This window comes from Bos mutus, chromosome 19 (genome assembly GCF_027580195.1).
Source record: "Bos mutus isolate GX-2022 chromosome 19, NWIPB_WYAK_1.1, whole genome shotgun sequence".
In the NCBI taxonomy this organism is placed as follows: Eukaryota; Metazoa; Chordata; class Mammalia; order Artiodactyla; family Bovidae; genus Bos; species Bos mutus.
The window spans coordinates 23,677,254-23,694,911 of NC_091635.1; the positions used below are offsets into that span (position 1 = coordinate 23,677,254).

Here is a 17,658-nt window from a genome sequence, read left to right on the forward strand (position 1 = left end):
GGGGTTGGCAGAGAGGAGGGCCCCTAGCTGGGAGGAGCTGACTAGGCGTCACTCTTCAGCCAAAGCACCAGCTCAGTGCTCCTGGCACACTCGTCACTGTCACCATCACCACCACCCAGCTGTGCCTCCATTCAAGCAGCCTCAGTGCCTGAGTTACCGCTTCCCTTTCCTCCATCGCTACCTGGTCACACGGGTTCATCCTTCATGCCCAGCTGCCTTTGTGCAGCCTTCTCCCCCCCTCCACTCCCAGACGGATTATTTGCTCCCTTTTCTGCAGTCTCAGGCACATTTTTATACTGACACAGGAGAATTGGGGAATGCTAGTTGGGCAGTATTAATATAATTCTAATGGGCACACTCCTCAGTTTATGATTTACTTGCTGGTTGATTTTTAATGTGCATATATGTAGGATTTTACATACGCATACAGATTGGTGAGCTGTTGATACAAGTGCCCTTGAATGTTAAAAATGGGAGTGTGTGTTTAATGCATGATACTGCGCTGCCCATTTTTATTGCCGTGGCCTGACCGTGTCCTGCTGGCTTGCTCCTTTTCGTGCCCCCATGTGTATTCACCTTTGTGTTCCCAGAGCCTGACACACGGGAGGCCCCTGCCCTCGTGAGGCGTACAGCCTTGGGAAGCGACACATGGATGAAACCATAAAATTTGTGGTTATAACGTGGTGTCCATGAGGGAAAAGAACAAAGCACTCTGATGGGGCTGGTTGGGAAAGTCAGGGAAGTGAAGAAATGGTGTCACCATGTTGTGAAGAGAGGACAAGGACAATGGCAAGGGGAGGATCCTAAGGGTCCCTGCAGCCCTGATGGCCTGAGGGGACAGGCCTGAGAGTCCCCATCCCCATTCTTCCTCGGCAGATCCTTGAAATCCCTGACGGGCACCGCGCCCCAGCTCCCTCCCAGAGCGGCAGCTGTGATCACCCCCTCCTCCTCCTGGAGCCTGGAAACCTTGCCAGCTCTCCCTCCATGCCCCTGGCATCCCCCCAGCCTTCTGGCCAGACCAGCCGTGAGGAGCACCGGGGTGCAGCCGAGGAGCTGGCGTCCGTCCCCAGCGACAAAGGTAAGCTGGGGAGGCCGAGGCCGCATGGCCCGTGTCGAGTATGGGGTCACCTCTGCGCCCTTTCCCAACTCTTCACCTTCTGGCCGGGCACTTTTACTTACTAACCAACTAGAATATCTTCATTCTGTATGTTATAATGATCCTTGATATAGATTCTGATTTATAATTTATATGAAGCTTCTGCACTTACAGTTTTATTTAATCCTCACTTGTAATCCAGAGAAGCAATCCCTCCCACCTCCATTTTTTGGCTGAGGTCCGGCTGTAATGGAGAACCCGTGAGCCCATCAAGTGTTCATTGTACCCATAACCAGGCACGTATCTCAGGGCAGGTGTGAGTGCTATAAATAAAAGAATGACTCTTGCCCAGAGTCACACAGTCTGAGCCAGATCAAAACCCAAGCTTTCTCATCCAGGTCTCCACTTTGTGCTTCCTCCATGACTGGATCACCAGGTCCCTCTTTCCTGTATGGATGATCCTAACATTCTAACATGCAGGCACTGTTGCCTGCATCACCTGACTTGATCTCATAGCAACCCCATCAGGTAGGCCGGTCAAAGGCATGATCTGACAATACAGAGGTGAACAGAGCACAGAATAATAAACGTGAGATAAACACAGATAAAGTCAATATTTGAAACCTCAGCAAAGTACATTTGCTGTGTGGAAAATGAGAGGAATCTTATCCCACAAGTGGGGTGAGTAAAGATTGCTTGTCTGAGTCAGTAGAAGAGCTCTTCCTGGAAGAAGGGATAGATTTTCAAGAGCGTGGAAAGGAAGAAGCTGTGGTATGTTGGCAGGCAGGGCGGTGCAGTCTTGGAAGAAGGCAGAGAGACAGACGTTAGGATTCTTTTCAATCTGAGACTTGGAGTTCCAATCGCAGTCTACCTCCGGGGCATATGGAATTGGTATTAGACCAGACTTTTCCTCAATTCAACTGTATTTTTTTACCGTGTATAACAGAAGCTATAATTTTGTAAGCTGCCTCAAAGATGTTTCAAGGTAGAGTGTAGACAAACACCCTGGATGGACATAACCACTGCCACCCACGGTGCCATGTCTCCCAGTCCCGCCCAGGAAAGCTGAGGCTTCCTTTGGTGCCGCTCAGCTCAGCCTTACTCTGTGTGCAGCTTCCTCTCCAGGCCACCCCACCTTCCTTGAAGATGGCAGCCCATCTCCAGTCCTTGCTTTTGCCGCCTCCCCTCGGCCCAATCACAGCTATGTCTTCAAACGGGAGCCCCCAGAAGGCTGTGAGAGAGTACGGGTGTTTGAAGAGGCCACGTGAGTACCTCAGCCGGTTGGTGGGGGTCTGGGCATGCGAGGGAGGGACAGAGATGTTGGCTGAGCCCTGTGGTGTCCCACCAGATAGGCCCCTCTTCAGGCTCGGACTCCCTCTTGTCAGGAGACACTGTCAGCCATAGACAATCAGTACTGCAGTTTTTCCATGATGAAACTTGTTGACATTACCTCCTCTGAGCACCTAAATCTTTGCTTATCATGATCTCCATAGAAACCTGCTCTCTGCCCACATGCCAGCCACAAGCGCAGCAGGAGCTGGAAAGGAAAGAGATCTGAAACTTAAACCCTTTGTTTCTTCTATTTTTTTTCCATCTCCAAGGAAGGTGTGAGAATTTGTTAGACCATCATGAGAGAGAGTGAGAACTTATTAGTAATTCTCTTCAGGCAGAGCTTAGACGTGCCTCACGCCCACCGGCGTGTCCAGGGGAGCCTAAACAGCTTTCATACGGCTTCTGAGTCAGATCTTCACCCTGCAGCTGCAGTGGTCCAAGTGTCATGAACTTCCTGACAGAAATTTCCAGTCTTTGCAAGTAAGGACTGTGGAATATTCCCAAACCAGCCTGGACAGTTCAGAAGTCATTCTTAAATTGATTTCTTTACTACAGTTCTCTCCCATTAGCAGAGAGAATCCAGAGCCAAAGCTTTCCACATGCTCACGGCCCCACTTAGCAGGAGCTGGGAAGAGAGCTCATCACATTCCCGCTATCACTTGGGGATAAAGTTCCTTGGGGCCATTTCACAGTGGAAGCTATGGTTTTGACAGCAGTCAGGAAGTTCAGTTATGGTGTATGAGTGGAGATTTAGCTAGGACAGGGCTTGGGGGCTTGATGGCTCTATCTGTATCCCAGATAAGGGACAGGATGACCCTTGGTAGTAGGAGGAGGTACATACATAACCCAGAGGGAGTTATGGGGGAAACCATGGGCACTGGGGGTTTGCTCGCATCATCACTGTTGCCATTTCTCCTAGAATCCTCAGTCCTCTGGGGTGGGTGAGAGGGAAAAGGCCAGATCTTGTAGCTGAAGCAGACTCTGGACCCTGTCTCCTTCCCCAGTGCACAGTATAGTTGAGTAATTATAGCCTGGAATTGCATGTGACAATTAGGCTTCTGCTTGACTTTATTCTTTTGTAGGCTCTTAAGGCCAGAAAAGGGTTAAAGCCATCTCATCCAGCTTCCTGCCCCTGTCTTAACTCTTTTAAGCGAGGTAGTGAGCCATCAGTTACTTTCTAAGATATCCTGCGACAGAAATTCTCAACTCATTGGTGTCTCTTCATTGTATGAACTTTCCTACTGGGAGGTTCTTCTGTTTAGTCGTTCTTCTTTCATATTTTCCTCTTCCTGGCTGCCTAGCTGGTAGGATGGCCTGGATTTCCCGGGGAGGGAATGAAGCTGTTCAGGGTCATGCTGGTTGTCATGCTCCTTGAGCGTTACTTGGTCTTCCCTCGGTCACCCTCCTCCCGTGTGCCTGCTTACGTCGAGGGCATGCCCTCTCCTGCCCATCCGCTACCTCTTCCTAAAGTGGGATTCTTGTAAGTCCTTCTCAGTCAGGGGACACCTTGCCACTGCGGAGTTCTGTGGGACCCCAGGCTTCCAAACACCCTCTGCACGTGGGCCCTCACTGCCTTCCACCTTTCCTCCCACCTCCCACGCTGGGCCAACATCTGCCCTCCTCCACATGCCTTGCTCTTCTTCCTGGGTTTGGAATGGTTAGAATTAAAATTAAATGGTACTACAATTAAAATGGTGATGAGTTTATCAAGCTGTGCACTGAGTGCATTTTTCTGTCTGTATATGTTATACTTCAAGAAAAAGTTAGGCGATGGGAAGCACTGGCACAGAGCTCGACTGTCTGCTCACCTGTTTGTGTTCTTGCCTGGAATCCTCACAACCAGCAGCTTCTTGGGGCTTCTTCACCCTTGAAGCGTGGCCAGACATTCTTTCGGGGGAAAGAGCCTTTTTTTTAAATCATACGGATTCCTTACTCTAGAACTCTCTGACCTGACCTGTTTTAATCCTTCCATTTCCCCTACGTGATCGGCGGAGTAGGGAATTCTTTCCACGTTAGGTGAGGCAGGTTAGGCCAAGAGCACAAGGTAAGTTAGAACCTAGATCTCCTGATAAGGTCTAGCTGCTGTCCTTTCCTTTCAGCAAGGGTTTTTGAAAATCATACCTTTTAAATCTTTTCAATCTGCTCAAGAATTAGATTCTTGAGGCCAGGAGATTTCAATGAGGGGTAGTTTTCCTCTGAGGGGACATTTGGCAATGTCAAGAGGCATTTTCGGTTGTCACAACATGGGGTAGTCGTGCTCCTGGCATACAGTGGGTGGAGACCAGGGATGCTGTTAAACATCCCACGATGCACAGGATAGTTCCCCACAGGCAGGAGTTACCCAGCTCCAAATGCCAATGATGGGGAGGTTGAGCATCTTGGCTCTAGGCTATAAAGAGTCTAAGAAAGTCACTTTGCCTAGGATCTCTGCTTTCAGGCAAGAGGTCTGCCCCCAAAACACTGTTCGCTGATAAAAATCTCTCAAATTAATAGGCCTCTCAGTCTCTTCTTCTAGAATCACAGTCAGGAAGTTCTTCCTGTCTAGCTTTAATCCCTTCTGTTTTTAGCTAAAGTAGATTTCCGGTTGTTTAGGCCTGTTTCTAAAACGTGGAGAGCTGAGGGGCATACACACTCGTTGTTGCTCAGTAGCCTGTCGTTTTTTGGTCAAGCTCCCAACCTGTTGGAACAGAGACCCAGCTCCCCGGCACTGTGACGCCTCTCATCCCTTCTCACTGGCTATTTGTGTTTGTGTTTCTGTCTCCATCCTCCAGGTCCCCAGGTCCTGACCTGGCCTTCCTGACTTCCTGTCCTGACAAGAACAAAGTCCATTTCAACCCAACCGGCTCGGCCTTCTGCCCCGTCAGCTTGATGAAGCCCCTCTTCCCCAGCATGGGCTTCATCTTCCGTAACTGCCCCTCAAGCCCGGGATCCCCGCTGCCCCCTGCCAGCTCCAGGCCACCACCTCGGAAGGATCCAGAGGCCTCCAAGGCCTCCTCGCTGCCCTTTGAGCCGTGGCAGCGCACCCCACCATCAGAAGAGCCTGTGCTTTTCCAGAGCTCTCTGGTGGTCTGAGGGAGCTTTACCTCCACTTTCCCATGGAGACAGTGCCTTGGTGGCAGGACCCTCCCTAACGCCCCTGAGGCGGGGGATGAAGAGCCCTTCCCTCTCGGCCTTCGAGCACTTTCGTTTATTGTGTCAAAGCCCTGGGTCCTCTTTCTGATGAACACTGGCCCCTTCAAATGTGAGGGGCCCTGCTTTGTCCACTAATAGCTGGGCAGCTCACAAGTCACACCTGTGTTCTTGCCACCTCTCTCCCTTGGTGGAAAACTCACCCAGAAGGTCTTGGGTCTCCCACACCTGGGTATGAGTCCAAAGGGCTGTGTACGGGACCCTTGTCTTTATCATGGAGTGAGCTGGCCATGGTTGAAGGAGAGGGGACACCACAGATTTCCCTCCCTCTCCTTCAGACATAGACAAGGAGATCCAAACACATACCCCCATCCTCTCAGTCCCATCCGCATGCCACCCTCTCACTGGAGGAGCTGACCAAAGCAGCCTGAAAGGGCCATGACACTTGACCAATCCAGCTGCTGGCAGAGGGGGAACCAGGCGTTTTCCCAAGTGGCATTTTCATCTCACTTTCACCCTAAGATTGTCTTAAGTAGCAGCCCAGCCTGCCCAGCCCCAGGTGGGTCATAGGGGAGAGGGAGAGCTGGCATTCCTCTGGGTGGCAAGTGGCGACTCTCTACCCTCCACCTGCCCCAGGACTGGGTTGGATTAGGAAAATGCCTATTTTTCTTGTATCGATGTAGAAACTCTATTTTCTCCCAAAGACACTATTTTTGCAGCTGTTTGAAGTTTGTATATTTTCCGTACTGCAGAGCTTACACAAAATTGAAGAAGAATGTTAATGTTCAAGTTTTATTATCCTGTGTTTAGAAGTTTTTTTTTTTTTTTTGCAGATCTTGGTGTTAATAGACCAAATAAATAAGTATTCCCAGCAGCTTGAGTTTCTGTTAAATATTTTGGGGGTGAGGGAGCAGGATGGAGATTGAGGGTATCATTAATCACTTCATCCTTGTCTTCAAGAGGAGCCTTTACTTAACACATAATGTTGGGTGGATGGGTCCAAAGTCTGTGTCCTCAGGACAGCAGACTTGCCTTCTCTACATGGACTTATAAACAGTGCAGCCAGAGAAGGGATGTCCTGAATGCAGTGGATGAGGAGTGAAGGAGTTAGTGGGGGAAGTCATCCTTTCTTGGGTGAGTCTGGAAAAACACCCTAACAGAGAGTGCATTTTACCTGGGAAATGAGGGTGACCAAGGGGAAACGGTTTGGCAATTTACAAGACAAGGGAATGGCATTCAGATTGAATCTCTGGGCACAGTTTTAGGGAAGCTTTAGCTCCTTCTGAGTGTTCTTTTCACATGAGTGAGCACCCACAACACAGATGGTAGAAGAAATTGTTCTGGTCCTTTTGCAGCCTATCAGCTTTATAGTGCCCCACCTGTAAGAGCCTTTGGGGGAAATGAGAATAACCAACCCACCATTCTGTTAGTGATTTGCAATTTACAAAGCATTTTCACAAAAGACATTATCCCCATTGTTTGGGTAAAAAGTTGACTACCTTAAGGGTAGTCATAATAACTATAATTGCATCTATCTCAAAAAGCCTCAAAACAAACCAGGCTCTCCCAACTACCATGAATTAGCTAGGTAGGCAACAGATACACTGTAAAATGCTTTACGTAAAGGTCACTGAAATATCATAAACCATCTGATGTGATAAATCCCACTGTACTAATGAGGGAAGGACAAATGGGGGAGCTAGGATTGGGAACCAGATCATTTGATTCCAGTGCTCATTATTCTAACCAGAGTACTCTCCCAGTCATTATATTTCCATTAATTTCAACTGAGGAAACGACTCAGAGGTCAAATGAATTGTTTGAAGTGCCAGCTAGGAAAAAGGCAGAGCTGGGACTGGAACCCTAGCTCGGTGCCCTGGAATCGTCAGCTAATTCAGTAGAGGAAGACACTGGGCAAGAGAGTAAAAGTGTGGGGGTCCCCCTCCCCAATTAATATAAAGAAGACAGTTGGGGACAGACCCTACTTCTACTTCTTGCCCCTCCCCTGAAAGACGTTTGGCCTACCCCCAAAGTCTTAGTGAGTCAGGCCCAGAGGGATGGGTGTGGTGCTGCCCCGAGTTTCCTTCCTTTGCCTGAGGCTGTGCCAGAGGAGTAGGCTGCTGGAAGGGGAGAAGGAGCCTCTACCCAGAGAGCAGCCCAGAGTCCAGTGACTACCATGGGGCTTGAGGCTGGTAGTGGCAAGCCCTGGGGTTAGTCTGGCCTTAGCTCCTGGTGTCATCAGGTGGGGGCCCAATAAGGAGTTCATTAATGCAGGAGGGTTTGCTCCCTTGTTGGTGAGTTGTAAGACCCTGAAGAAAATCCACTTCAGCAAGCTTCCATTTACATCTCCAGATGTGAGGAAATAAGATCAGACTTGAGAACAAGTCATGACTAATAAATACCGTAAACTTGCACAGCACACTTTTACAGTTTATAAAACACTTTCACCAAGCTCAGCTCATTTGATCCTCAACAGTCAAGAGGTGACAAAGTGGCTATTACTAATTCCTATGGACTATATATATAGAGATTAGGAAAACTGTAGCTCGGCATTTAGGTGGCACGCACAGGTTACCCTGCGTTTGAGAGCTGAGACAAGAGCCCTGCCGCCCTTGGGAGCCTTGTGATGTGCTATAGGAGGAGGATGTGCTCCCCAAAGACAGGCCTTGAATGCTCTTCTGGTAGAGGGTAGAGTCGGGGACACTGGGGGCCCGCTAGGGGGCGCTAAGGTTACATTGACAGTTTCCGGGAGTTAGGACCCAGCAGAAGCCTGACAGCCGACCGGGAAAAAGGCTATTCGAGTTGCTCGGCCGGCGTACTCCTCCTTCCCACTCTCTTGTCTGTCTTTGCACAGAGTAGCCAATTGGTTACCTCCACATCATTATACGTCATCATTCCACGTCCGCGTATCGCCTAGGCCATCCCGTCGCGCTCCGGGTCGCGGCTGTCCTCGGAGTTGCCTGATCGGAAAGTCTCCAGGGCGAGGCGTTGCCCTCGATTCAGCTGGTTCCCCTGGCCATCAGGGACGAGGCCAAGGCCCCAGGGTGGGTCTCCTTTTCTTGGAAGCGGGTTCTGGGTTTTGAGGAGTTTTCCCCTTGGTGGTCCTGCGCTGGCAGTTCCAGCGGTGGCTGCTGGGGCCCTCCGCAGCGGCGGTCTCATGCAGCTCCTATGAGGCCCCTGTCGCCGGTCGGCGATGTCCGGCTGGACTTGTCACCGCCGCCGCTGCCGGCTGTGAGCGGGTCTCCGGTTGGGTCCTCCGGGCGTCTCATGGCCGCTAGCAGCTCCCTGGTGCCCGACCGGCTGCGTCTGCCGCTCTGCTTCCTGGGCGTCTTTGTCTGCTATTTCTACTATGGGATCCTGCAGGAAAAGATGTGAGCGGATCCCCAGGGTGGGAACGCAGACCACCCCCCCCCCCAGCCCCCCGCCGCACCACCCCCCGCGCCCCGCCCGCTCAGTCCTGCCTTGTCTCCCCAGCCTGTGGTCAGGTTCAGGTTCGCGGTCCTCCCGCCCCTAGCCCCAATGTTCCCTTTGGCCCCTTCTGCTCTCCCAGCATCCTGACCCCTTTGCTGCTAAACCTCCCAAGGGTTATACAAAACGCGAAAGTTGGTTCCTAGATTCTCTGGAGGTGGTTATTTTTCTTCCCTTAATTGATGTTTTTCCTGTTGGTTCTAAAGGACTGGGTTTTACAGACTTAGGTTTCCATGACCTGTGCTGGGCTGTCCTTGGAACTCCTATATTCTTGCAGATTGCTGATTACTTCACCCTCGGCCCTGCCCCGGTGTACGTCGTTTCACCAATTTTTCATGTTTCATTCAGCTCCATCCTGTACGGATATGTGTACACAGACAGACACACACACACACAATTTTTCACGTTTCCTTCAGCACCTTCCTGTACGGATATGTGTGTACACACACGCACAGAGTTTGTTTCATTCGGTTCTCTGATTAGCAGCCTGGAGTATCTAGTTTCTAGCTCCAATAAAATTGGCTCCTGTTGTAAATGTGCCCGGTGATCCTTACCAAACTTTCCCTAAGTCTAGGGAAGAAAAACAATTTCAAAGCGTTCAGTGGCTCTGGATTACTGGAGGACCCTGAGGGAAGTATATTAATTCGTCTCTTTCCCATGCATTTTATTCTTAGAACAAGAGGAAAGTATGGGGAGGGAGCCAAGCAGGAGACCTTCACTTTTGCCTTAACTTTGGTCTTCATCCAATGTGTGGTCAATGCTGTGTTTGCCAAGATCTGTGAGTACTTAGATAATAATCTGTTTTGTGTCCCCTTCCCTATGTATCCTAGGCATTAGGTCTAACTCTCAAGACCCTCAACCCCTTTAGTGCTAACAACAGCCTCTCCATTAGACTTATAAAATGAGTGGCTTTGGAAAAAGGTGGGATTCTGTTTCCTTAAACTAAATCAATTTCTCCGTCAGAAATGTGCAGAGAATGGATCTGTATTCCAGATCCCCATGAGAATATTTAAAACTTTTTCTTTGTCTTTTTGGTTTTCCTTTTTGTGTCGGCTCTCTTTGTTCCCTGGGGGCTAGCAGCAGGGCTGACTAGTCCCTTGATCTGAATGAACATCCACCCCCCGCCCCCCACCGCTCCCCTGCATGAGGTCTTGTGTTAGGTTTAGATGGGGTTGGAGAGTTGGAGAATCTTCAGAGATTTCCCAATCTAAGAGGACAGAAATAGTTCTAAGTACTTCTCATCTTATTTGACAGATACATTCCTTTCATGTGGCTTTGACTTTTGCTCAGTGGTCCATCCTAGGCCCACCAACTTTCTCTTGTGTGTTTCTTTCTTTTGTCTTCTCCCAGTGATCCAGTTTTTTGACACTGCCAGAGTGGATCGTACTCGGAGCTGGCTTTATGCTGCGTGTTCTGTCTCCTATCTGGGTGCTATGGTCTCCAGCAACTCAGCACTACAGTTTGTCAACTACCCAACTCAGGTGAAACCTCAGGGTGGGGTGAGGGTTGGCTCAGAAGTTCAAAAGGATGAAAGATTCTTCCCTCAGGTCTATGACTTAAATAAAAGGAGAATGTGTCTGGGAAATTAAGAGTGTGAAGAACCACAGATCTGAAATTTAGTGATAGTGGGTGGGCTGTGATAGAGCCGTTTTCTGAGGCTACAGTCTCTGGTGCAGGCCCCACGCTAACTTACTCATCTTATGTAGCACCTAGTTCAGTACCTGGCATGTCAAAGACGCTCAGAAATTATTTTTGCTCAATTTAATTTCAGGTCCTTGGTAAATCCTGCAAGCCCATCCCAGGTAAGCAGAAGAAGATGGTCACTGTCATCCATCCTGCCTTCCTGTAGTGAGCTTGATCCTCCTCTGCTAGGGCTCTATTCCTCTGAGCTTTGTCATCTCACCATTGCTATCTCTAGGGACCTCCCTGCATCCCTTCCTCCTGCCCATCCTGTCATCTGTATCACTTCCTGTTGTGTTGGGTGTTCATTAGCTGGTAATCCTCACTGTGAGCTAGAAGCTGACCTCATCTGCTTCACATGGTCAGTCGTTTTGGTGGCCTACATTGTATTAGATACCCTAAATCCCATTTGATCATCAGTTTCCTTATTCTCAATTTCTCATTCTTCCCTACTGCCCCACCTTTGCCAGGTTCCTTCCTGGAGCCTTTGTTCTCTACGTTTCTCTGCTTTATATTCTTCGTTCAATCTTGTTGCACAGTCATCTCTACGTAGGTGCTAGTCTTGCACTCTCCTCTTTTTGTCCTCTGTCAGCTCTCCTTCTCAGACATTCTTTTTTCCCCACGAGTCTTTGGCTCCTAGGAGATTATTGGTCTCAACAGTGCCTATGGGTGCCTGAATTTTCCACCCTGTTTCTTCTCTGTAGTCATGCTCCTTGGAGTGACCCTCTTGAAGAAGAAGTACCCAATGGCCAAGTACCTGTGTGTGTTGCTAATTGTGGCTGGAGTGGCCCTTTTCATGTACAAACCCAAAAAAGTAGTCGGGATAGAAGAACACACAATTGGCTATGGAGAGCTGCTCCTGGTATGTAATCCTGTTGGGAAAGGAAGCCTTTTCCAGTAACCTTAGCAGGAATATCCACCCCCTGCACATACAGAAGGCCAGTTATATGTTTTGAGAGAGATAAGTGATGTTTCCTGCCCCCCGTTTCTGGTCTTTGTCTCTTGCTGCAGCGTCCTTGGCTCTGCTGAGGCTGTAGTGGGGAGCCTAGAATATTTCACAGCAGTTCAGCTCTCCTTCTGGAGAAGAGATAACTCTGAGGCCTGTGTCTAAATGCTGCTGTGAGGTCCCTGAGACCTGAGAGTAAAGAGGAAAGGAGCAGTGTGTCTCTCATTGGCTTTCCGAGAAACCTGGAAGCCAGAGTTTAAAATGATAGTATATAGCCAGCTAAGCCAACCATGCTCTTTTCCCCATGGGGGCCCAGTGTGCAGTGGCTGCAAACAGCAGCCTCCCTGGTAGTGTATGCAGCCTGTTGCCTGTACAGATTGCCCTAAGGGACCTTGGAGATAACTCTGGCCAGTGGACATTCATGACTGGCATGCTGTCCCCAATCTAGGCTCCAGACAGATATGCGTGGTGCCTTTGGAAAGCCTAGGGCACAGTGGCCAGAGTCCACTTTGGCCAAGTTATAATGTCTATTCACACCAAGCTGCAGAACAAGGGGCATATGATTGAGGCCCTCCACAGGGCCAAGTTCAAGTTCCTGGCCATCAGAAGATCCACATCGCCAAGAAGTAGGGATTTACTAAGTTTCACGCAGATGAATTTGAAACCGTGGTGGCAGAAAAGCGGCTCCTCCCACATGGCTGTAGGGTCAAATACACCCCTAATCGTGGTCCTCTGGACAAAGGGCCCTGCGCTCATGAGGGCGCTGTCCCCTCCTTCCTCCTGCCCACCAATAACTCCTACTTCCTGTCAAAAAATAATAATACTATAGTAGCTATTGCCTACTAGGTATTAGGTACTGTTCCAAGGGTTCTACATGAAAATTAGTTAATTTTTACAATAACTTCATAACTTAGTATTAATCTCCATTTTACAGATGAAGAAAATGAGGCAAAGACAAGTTAAATCGTTTGCCCATGGCCACATGGCTGTTAATTGGCAGAGTTAATGGCTAACATGGGCTTCCCAGGTGGCGCTAGGGGTAAAGAATCCGCCTGCCAATGCAGGTTAGACCTCACAGACACAGGTTCAATCCCTGGGTTGGAAAGATCCCCTGGAGTAGGAAATGGCAATCCACTCCAGTATTCTTGCCTGGGAAATCCCATGGACAAAGGAGCCTGGCGGGCTACAGTCCATGGGGTCCCAAGGAGTTGGATATTACTGAACAAATTATGTCCAATATTGCCCTGGATTCTAATCCGACAACGTGACCACAGAATCCAATCTCTGGAGCACTGGACTCCCAAGCCAGGAGGCTAACATTCTGGGATTAGATTTCCTCTCTCCACCTTTAGTGGAAGAATGTGTGTGGCTCACCATGGCCTATTCTAGGCCCCTGCATGCCAGGCTTCACGGCATTGAGTTGAGAAGTGTTAGGCTTCCTGCCCTGCTCTGATCACGTTACATCTGTGTGGCTCAGATCACCTGTCCTTCCGGTGCTGGGAGCAGGAGGGAGCCCATGTGGTTTCTTGTCATCCTCTGCTTGTGGGCAAATGGCAGCGTTTTGTTCTGAGGACTCTGTCTTTAGGCTGCGGCTTTCTGAGGGAGCTCAGAAAAGTAAGAGGTCTGTTTCCTGAGTTAGGGAGGGCCCCAGTGGCCTTCTCACTGCAGCCTGTACTCTTTCTTTCCCAGCTCTTGTCTCTAACCCTCGATGGACTGACCGGTGTTTCCCAGGACCACATGCGAGCTCACTACCAAACAGGCTCCAACCACATGATGCTGAACATCAACCTTTGGTCGACACTGCTGCTGGGAGCTGGTAAGGAGTGGTTCTGCTATTCTTCCCATGTATCAGCAGAGGGCAGACTGCCTTCATCCACTTAATCTCTAGCTCTGGTGCCAGCTGTGCTCTTTGCCCAGGCCAAAGGTCAGCCTCAGTTCTCAGATGCCTTATTGTCCAAGCCCTTGAGAAGCCGTCTTAGAGAAACTTGCACCAGTCAGCTCTGCCTGCTGCTTGTACTGGCACAATCAGGAGTAGATCTGTGTCAGGTGTCATGGGAAGACGCACAGTAGCAAAACGCAGGGGTGCCCTGGGAACTCACCCTTCTCTGAGGTAGATGAGACATTAGTCTGTGGTGAATACTGAAGATTGTTCAAACATGGATGTGTTTGCTTTTAAATCAGTGCTTTCTAACTTTTTTTTCAATTCTGGGCACACACAGGGAGTATTTTTCATACAACACACTAGGGTTAACAGAGGAGGCTGTGGATGGCTGGAATTGACCAGTGCTTGGGGCTGCCTTGAGCTGGGGATGTGTGGATCAGTATCTTCACGGCATCTGAGGTTCGCTTCTTTCTGTCACTTTGACAGAAGTAACTCATTAACTTTTAAGTATTTCCCGGAAGAGTCTTTAGTTTCTCTATTCAGAAAAATAGGAGATGCTTGATGGGACAATACAAACTCATGCCATACATTTCCCCTTGCCCTACCCCCCTTCAGAGTGCTTCGCAGGGCTCTGCAGGTGTATGCATGAGTGTGGCCACACAGGGTGCACCGTTCATCTTTGGGTGCTTTTTCCTAGGAATCCTGTTCACCGGGGAGCTCTGGGAGTTCTTGAGCTTTGCCGAAAGGTACCCTACCATCGTCTATAACATCCTCCTCTTTGGCCTGACTAGTGCCCTGGGCCAGGTGAGTGCCTTGATGGGTGATGGCTTGGCTTCCCCAAGAGAGACTGGCCTGGCTGGGAGAAGAGGGTGGCAAGATCAGCTGTGATGTCCTGTTACAGACTTTCCTTGGTAGAGACTCAGGAACCAGCCTGACTTTGTCTTTCTGTCTTTCTCTAGAGCTTCATCTTCATGACAGTTGTGTATTTCGGTCCCCTGACCTGCTCCATCATCACCACAACTCGAAAGTTCTTCACCATTTTGGCCTCTGTGATCCTCTTCGCCAACCCCATCAGCCCCATGCAGTGGGTGGGCACCGTGCTGGTGTTCTTGGGTAAGTTACATCCAGAGCATGCAGCTCTGGGCCATACAAAGGGACTTTATTTTTTTTTCCCCTTAATACTTGTATATTTTTTAAATGTGTTTAGAGCAGACTTTTTTTAAAAAAGAAGAGGAAGCATTACCTGTAATCCAGCCTTCCTAAGGAACATTTCATTTGAATGATTTCTTTCCAATGATTCTTTTTTCCCCAGATACTGAGCAGGGTAAAATTATTATACTTATTCCCTACTAATTGGCACTGCTGTGGATGAGCTGAGAGAACTAGAAGTTTGACTCTTAAATTTCATTCAGTCTTGCTGTGGTTTTTTCTTTGGCTGCACCATGGAGCACACAGGATCTTAGTTCCCCCACCAGGGATCGAACCCGTGCTCCCTGTAGTGGAAGCAAGGAGTCTTAACCACTGGACTGCCGGGAAAATCCCTGCTGTATTTTATATACACATGTAATTTATCAGTATCTTGGTGATTTTTTTCATTTGATACTAATCTCTTTTCTCTGAGGAGATTTTATAAAACTCATGTTTGAAAATTATAGTTTTATTTAAAGCTCCAATTTTGGAGACCAAGGCACACCCCACTTCTCATCCTCAATTTGGAGACTTCATTTCTCCCCATAAAGTTAAGCCCATGTTCTCTCTTTCCATAGGTCTCGGTCTTGATGCCAAGTTTGGGAAGGGAGCCAAGAAGACATCCCACTAGGAAGAGAGAGACTACCTCCACTCCAAGAATATTTAAGTTATTTTCTCCAACAGTGACATCTCTTGGGAAAACGGACACAATAGAGATAAAGGACTAGTGTCAGTCTGGGTTTTTTTGTTTTTGTTGTTGTTGTTATTTTTTAAAGAAGCAAAATCACATATTCTAAAAAAAGCATTTGGATTTTAACAAGACAGTTGGCCATTTCTGTTCTTGACGACCAGGAGCACAGTCTCACACAAAAAAAGAGGGAAAGAGAAGAGGCAGAGCTTGGTGTTCATGACCCAATCTGCTCCCACGTGGGTGTGGTTAACGTGGCTGGGTGGCTGGTTCCCCCAAGAACTGTTGCGCTTATGGCCTCTATTCCCACAGGCGAAGGTCTAAATACGCTAGAACAGGTAGGTGTCTGTGAGAGCTAGAGAATGCAAAAAGCACTTTATCTCTTAAAGCTCTGATGGGCAAATATTTCTTAAAAAACTGCAGATATATTCTCTCCTCAAGAAACTTCTCTTGAGGTTGAGATGAAACGAGCCCAGAGCCTCAGAGTCTGCTGCGTTTTGACATTTCCCCATTTCCTCCCCTTCAACCAAAGCTCAACCAAAACGAGAGCGGAGACCCAGTGTGCATGTCGTGAACAGCTTTGGAAGGTCTGCCTCCCTCCTTCTACCTCCGTGTCTGTTCTCAGTCATCTCGGTCCCCTCCTGGGGAGGCTGGGTTAATCCTCCCTTGTCCTCTTCAGCTGCTGAAGCCTTGCAGGCCTCTGCCATCCTGGCGGTGCCCTGGTATTCCCATGCCAGCTCCTGCCTGTTGAAAGGGATGCTGGCGGAAGGCACAGTGGCTGAGTCCTGGCATAGAGCTGCTGTTGAGTTTTCTGGGTGGCAGTGGGGGGAGAAGGCGGAGCATGGAGCAGAGCCACCTGCCCACTGCTGCCTTTGGAGTTGGAAATCGCTATCCTCCGTGGACCAAACTTTACACATGAAAGTGCATTTCCACCAGCTGCAACTTTCACTCCATCTGTTCAGCAGCCCCAGCCCCTTGGCTCTCCAGATGGGCGCCCAGCCTCCTTCCTGCGCTGCTGCCTTCCCACCCCCTGCACCCAGCCTTTCAAGCCTGGCTCAGTTGCACTCGTCTCTCTCTCTTGGGGCCCTGGGTGTTACTGCAGCTCTGCCCTGAAAGGCCCCCTCTCATTTTGAACTCCTCCTTGAGAAAAGAGGTTTTAAATGCATCTGGCTGAACTTCCTTCTTTTCTCCACCCCTTTCTTTTCTCTGTTTCTCATCCTGAAAGTTGCATCAATTAGCTCCTTACCTACTGGACTGATAGTTCTTCCAAACTCTCTTCTGTGGATTAGTTAGGCAGTGAGAGCATGTTACCAGGGCCAGGGGCCTATTTAGCAGTCCTTACCTGGGCCTGGTGTTTCTTTGTTTTGGGTTTTTTAAAAATAATTGTTTGTTTATTTGTCTGTGCTGGATCTTAGCAGTGGCACGCAGGATCTTTAGTTGCAGCATGTGGGATATAGTTCCCTGACCAGGAATCAAACCCAGGACCTCTGCGTTGGGAGCATGGAGTCTTAGCCATTGAAGCACCAGGGAAGTCCCTGGGCCTGGTGTTTTAACAAGAGACATTTTCCCAGTTATCAGGCCAGTCCCCTCCACCTCTACCCTCTGCCTTACCCAACCAGGGGTCTCAGGCACACCTCATACTAGTCACCAAGAGAAGGAAGGATTTCCAACAGCTCAGCATGGCTCTCACCTGATACTAGAGCAAGGCTGTCCTATCCTCGGAGAGCCAGGAGCCCAGTTCTGGTATATTCATTCGGTTCTTTGCCTGTTCTTCTAATCCTTCTGTATGCCACATCCTATGGACATGCTGGGAGTTCAAAGTTGACTAGGATCAGTACTTACCCTCTAGGGTCTAACAGGGAGTCGGGTAGATAAACCATTGCATCTCAGAAATGCAGAGCTAACAACAAAGGTGTCTGGGCAAGGTGAGGCTTGAGCTGGGTAGAGTGTGGGAAGATGAAAGGAAGTGAAAAGGGAGGTTTGGCTCTACTGCCAATTGGGAAATACGGTTTTAAACTGCCTGGCTTCTCCCCATGCTCCTGCTCTTTTTTGTCTTACAAACTTTTAATTTTATATTGGGGTATAGCCACTCAGCCACACATGTATCCAGTTTCCCCCAAACCCCCCTCCCATCCGGGCTGTTAGCAGAATTCCATGAGCTATACAATAACATTAGTAGGGTTCCATGTTCTATACAATAGGTCATTGTTTATCCATTTTAAATACAGTGCTGTGTATATGCACTCCCT

The 17,658-nt window shown here is 49.0% G+C and overlaps 2 protein-coding genes and 1 non-coding gene across 4 annotated transcripts in view; all 3 read left to right on the plus strand.

Moving 5' to 3' along the window:
• The window catches only part of FAM117A (family with sequence similarity 117 member A), a 42,413-nt gene extending 35,971 nt beyond the window's left edge, over positions 1-6,442 (plus strand). For both annotated transcript variants that reach the window (XM_070389707.1, XM_070389708.1), the window contains exons 6-8: positions 877-1,078; positions 2,210-2,360; positions 5,200-6,442. In XM_070389707.1, the coding sequence (XP_070245808.1) occupies positions 877-1,078; positions 2,210-2,360; positions 5,200-5,500 (654 nt within the window). In that variant the 3' untranslated portion in view covers positions 5,501-6,442. The remainder of the gene's footprint in view (positions 1-876; positions 1,079-2,209; positions 2,361-5,199) is intronic.
• Positions 6,443-8,700: 2,258 nt separating this feature from the next.
• SLC35B1 (solute carrier family 35 member B1) lies at positions 8,701-15,461 on the plus strand. Its single transcript, XM_070389709.1, has 9 exons — positions 8,701-8,928; positions 9,700-9,803; positions 10,376-10,506; positions 10,797-10,827; positions 11,410-11,567; positions 13,341-13,467; positions 14,231-14,337; positions 14,493-14,646; positions 15,300-15,461. The coding sequence occupies exons 1-9, from the start codon at positions 8,726-8,728 to the stop codon at positions 15,350-15,352; spliced, it is 1,068 nt and encodes a 355-aa protein (XP_070245810.1). The 5' UTR covers positions 8,701-8,725; the 3' UTR covers positions 15,353-15,461.
• Positions 11,921-12,055, plus strand: LOC138983989 (small nucleolar RNA SNORA70). The gene has a single exon (XR_011461351.1). It is a non-coding gene; the product is annotated as a small nucleolar RNA SNORA70 (small nucleolar RNA).
• Positions 15,462-17,658: the final 2,197 nt, after the last annotated feature.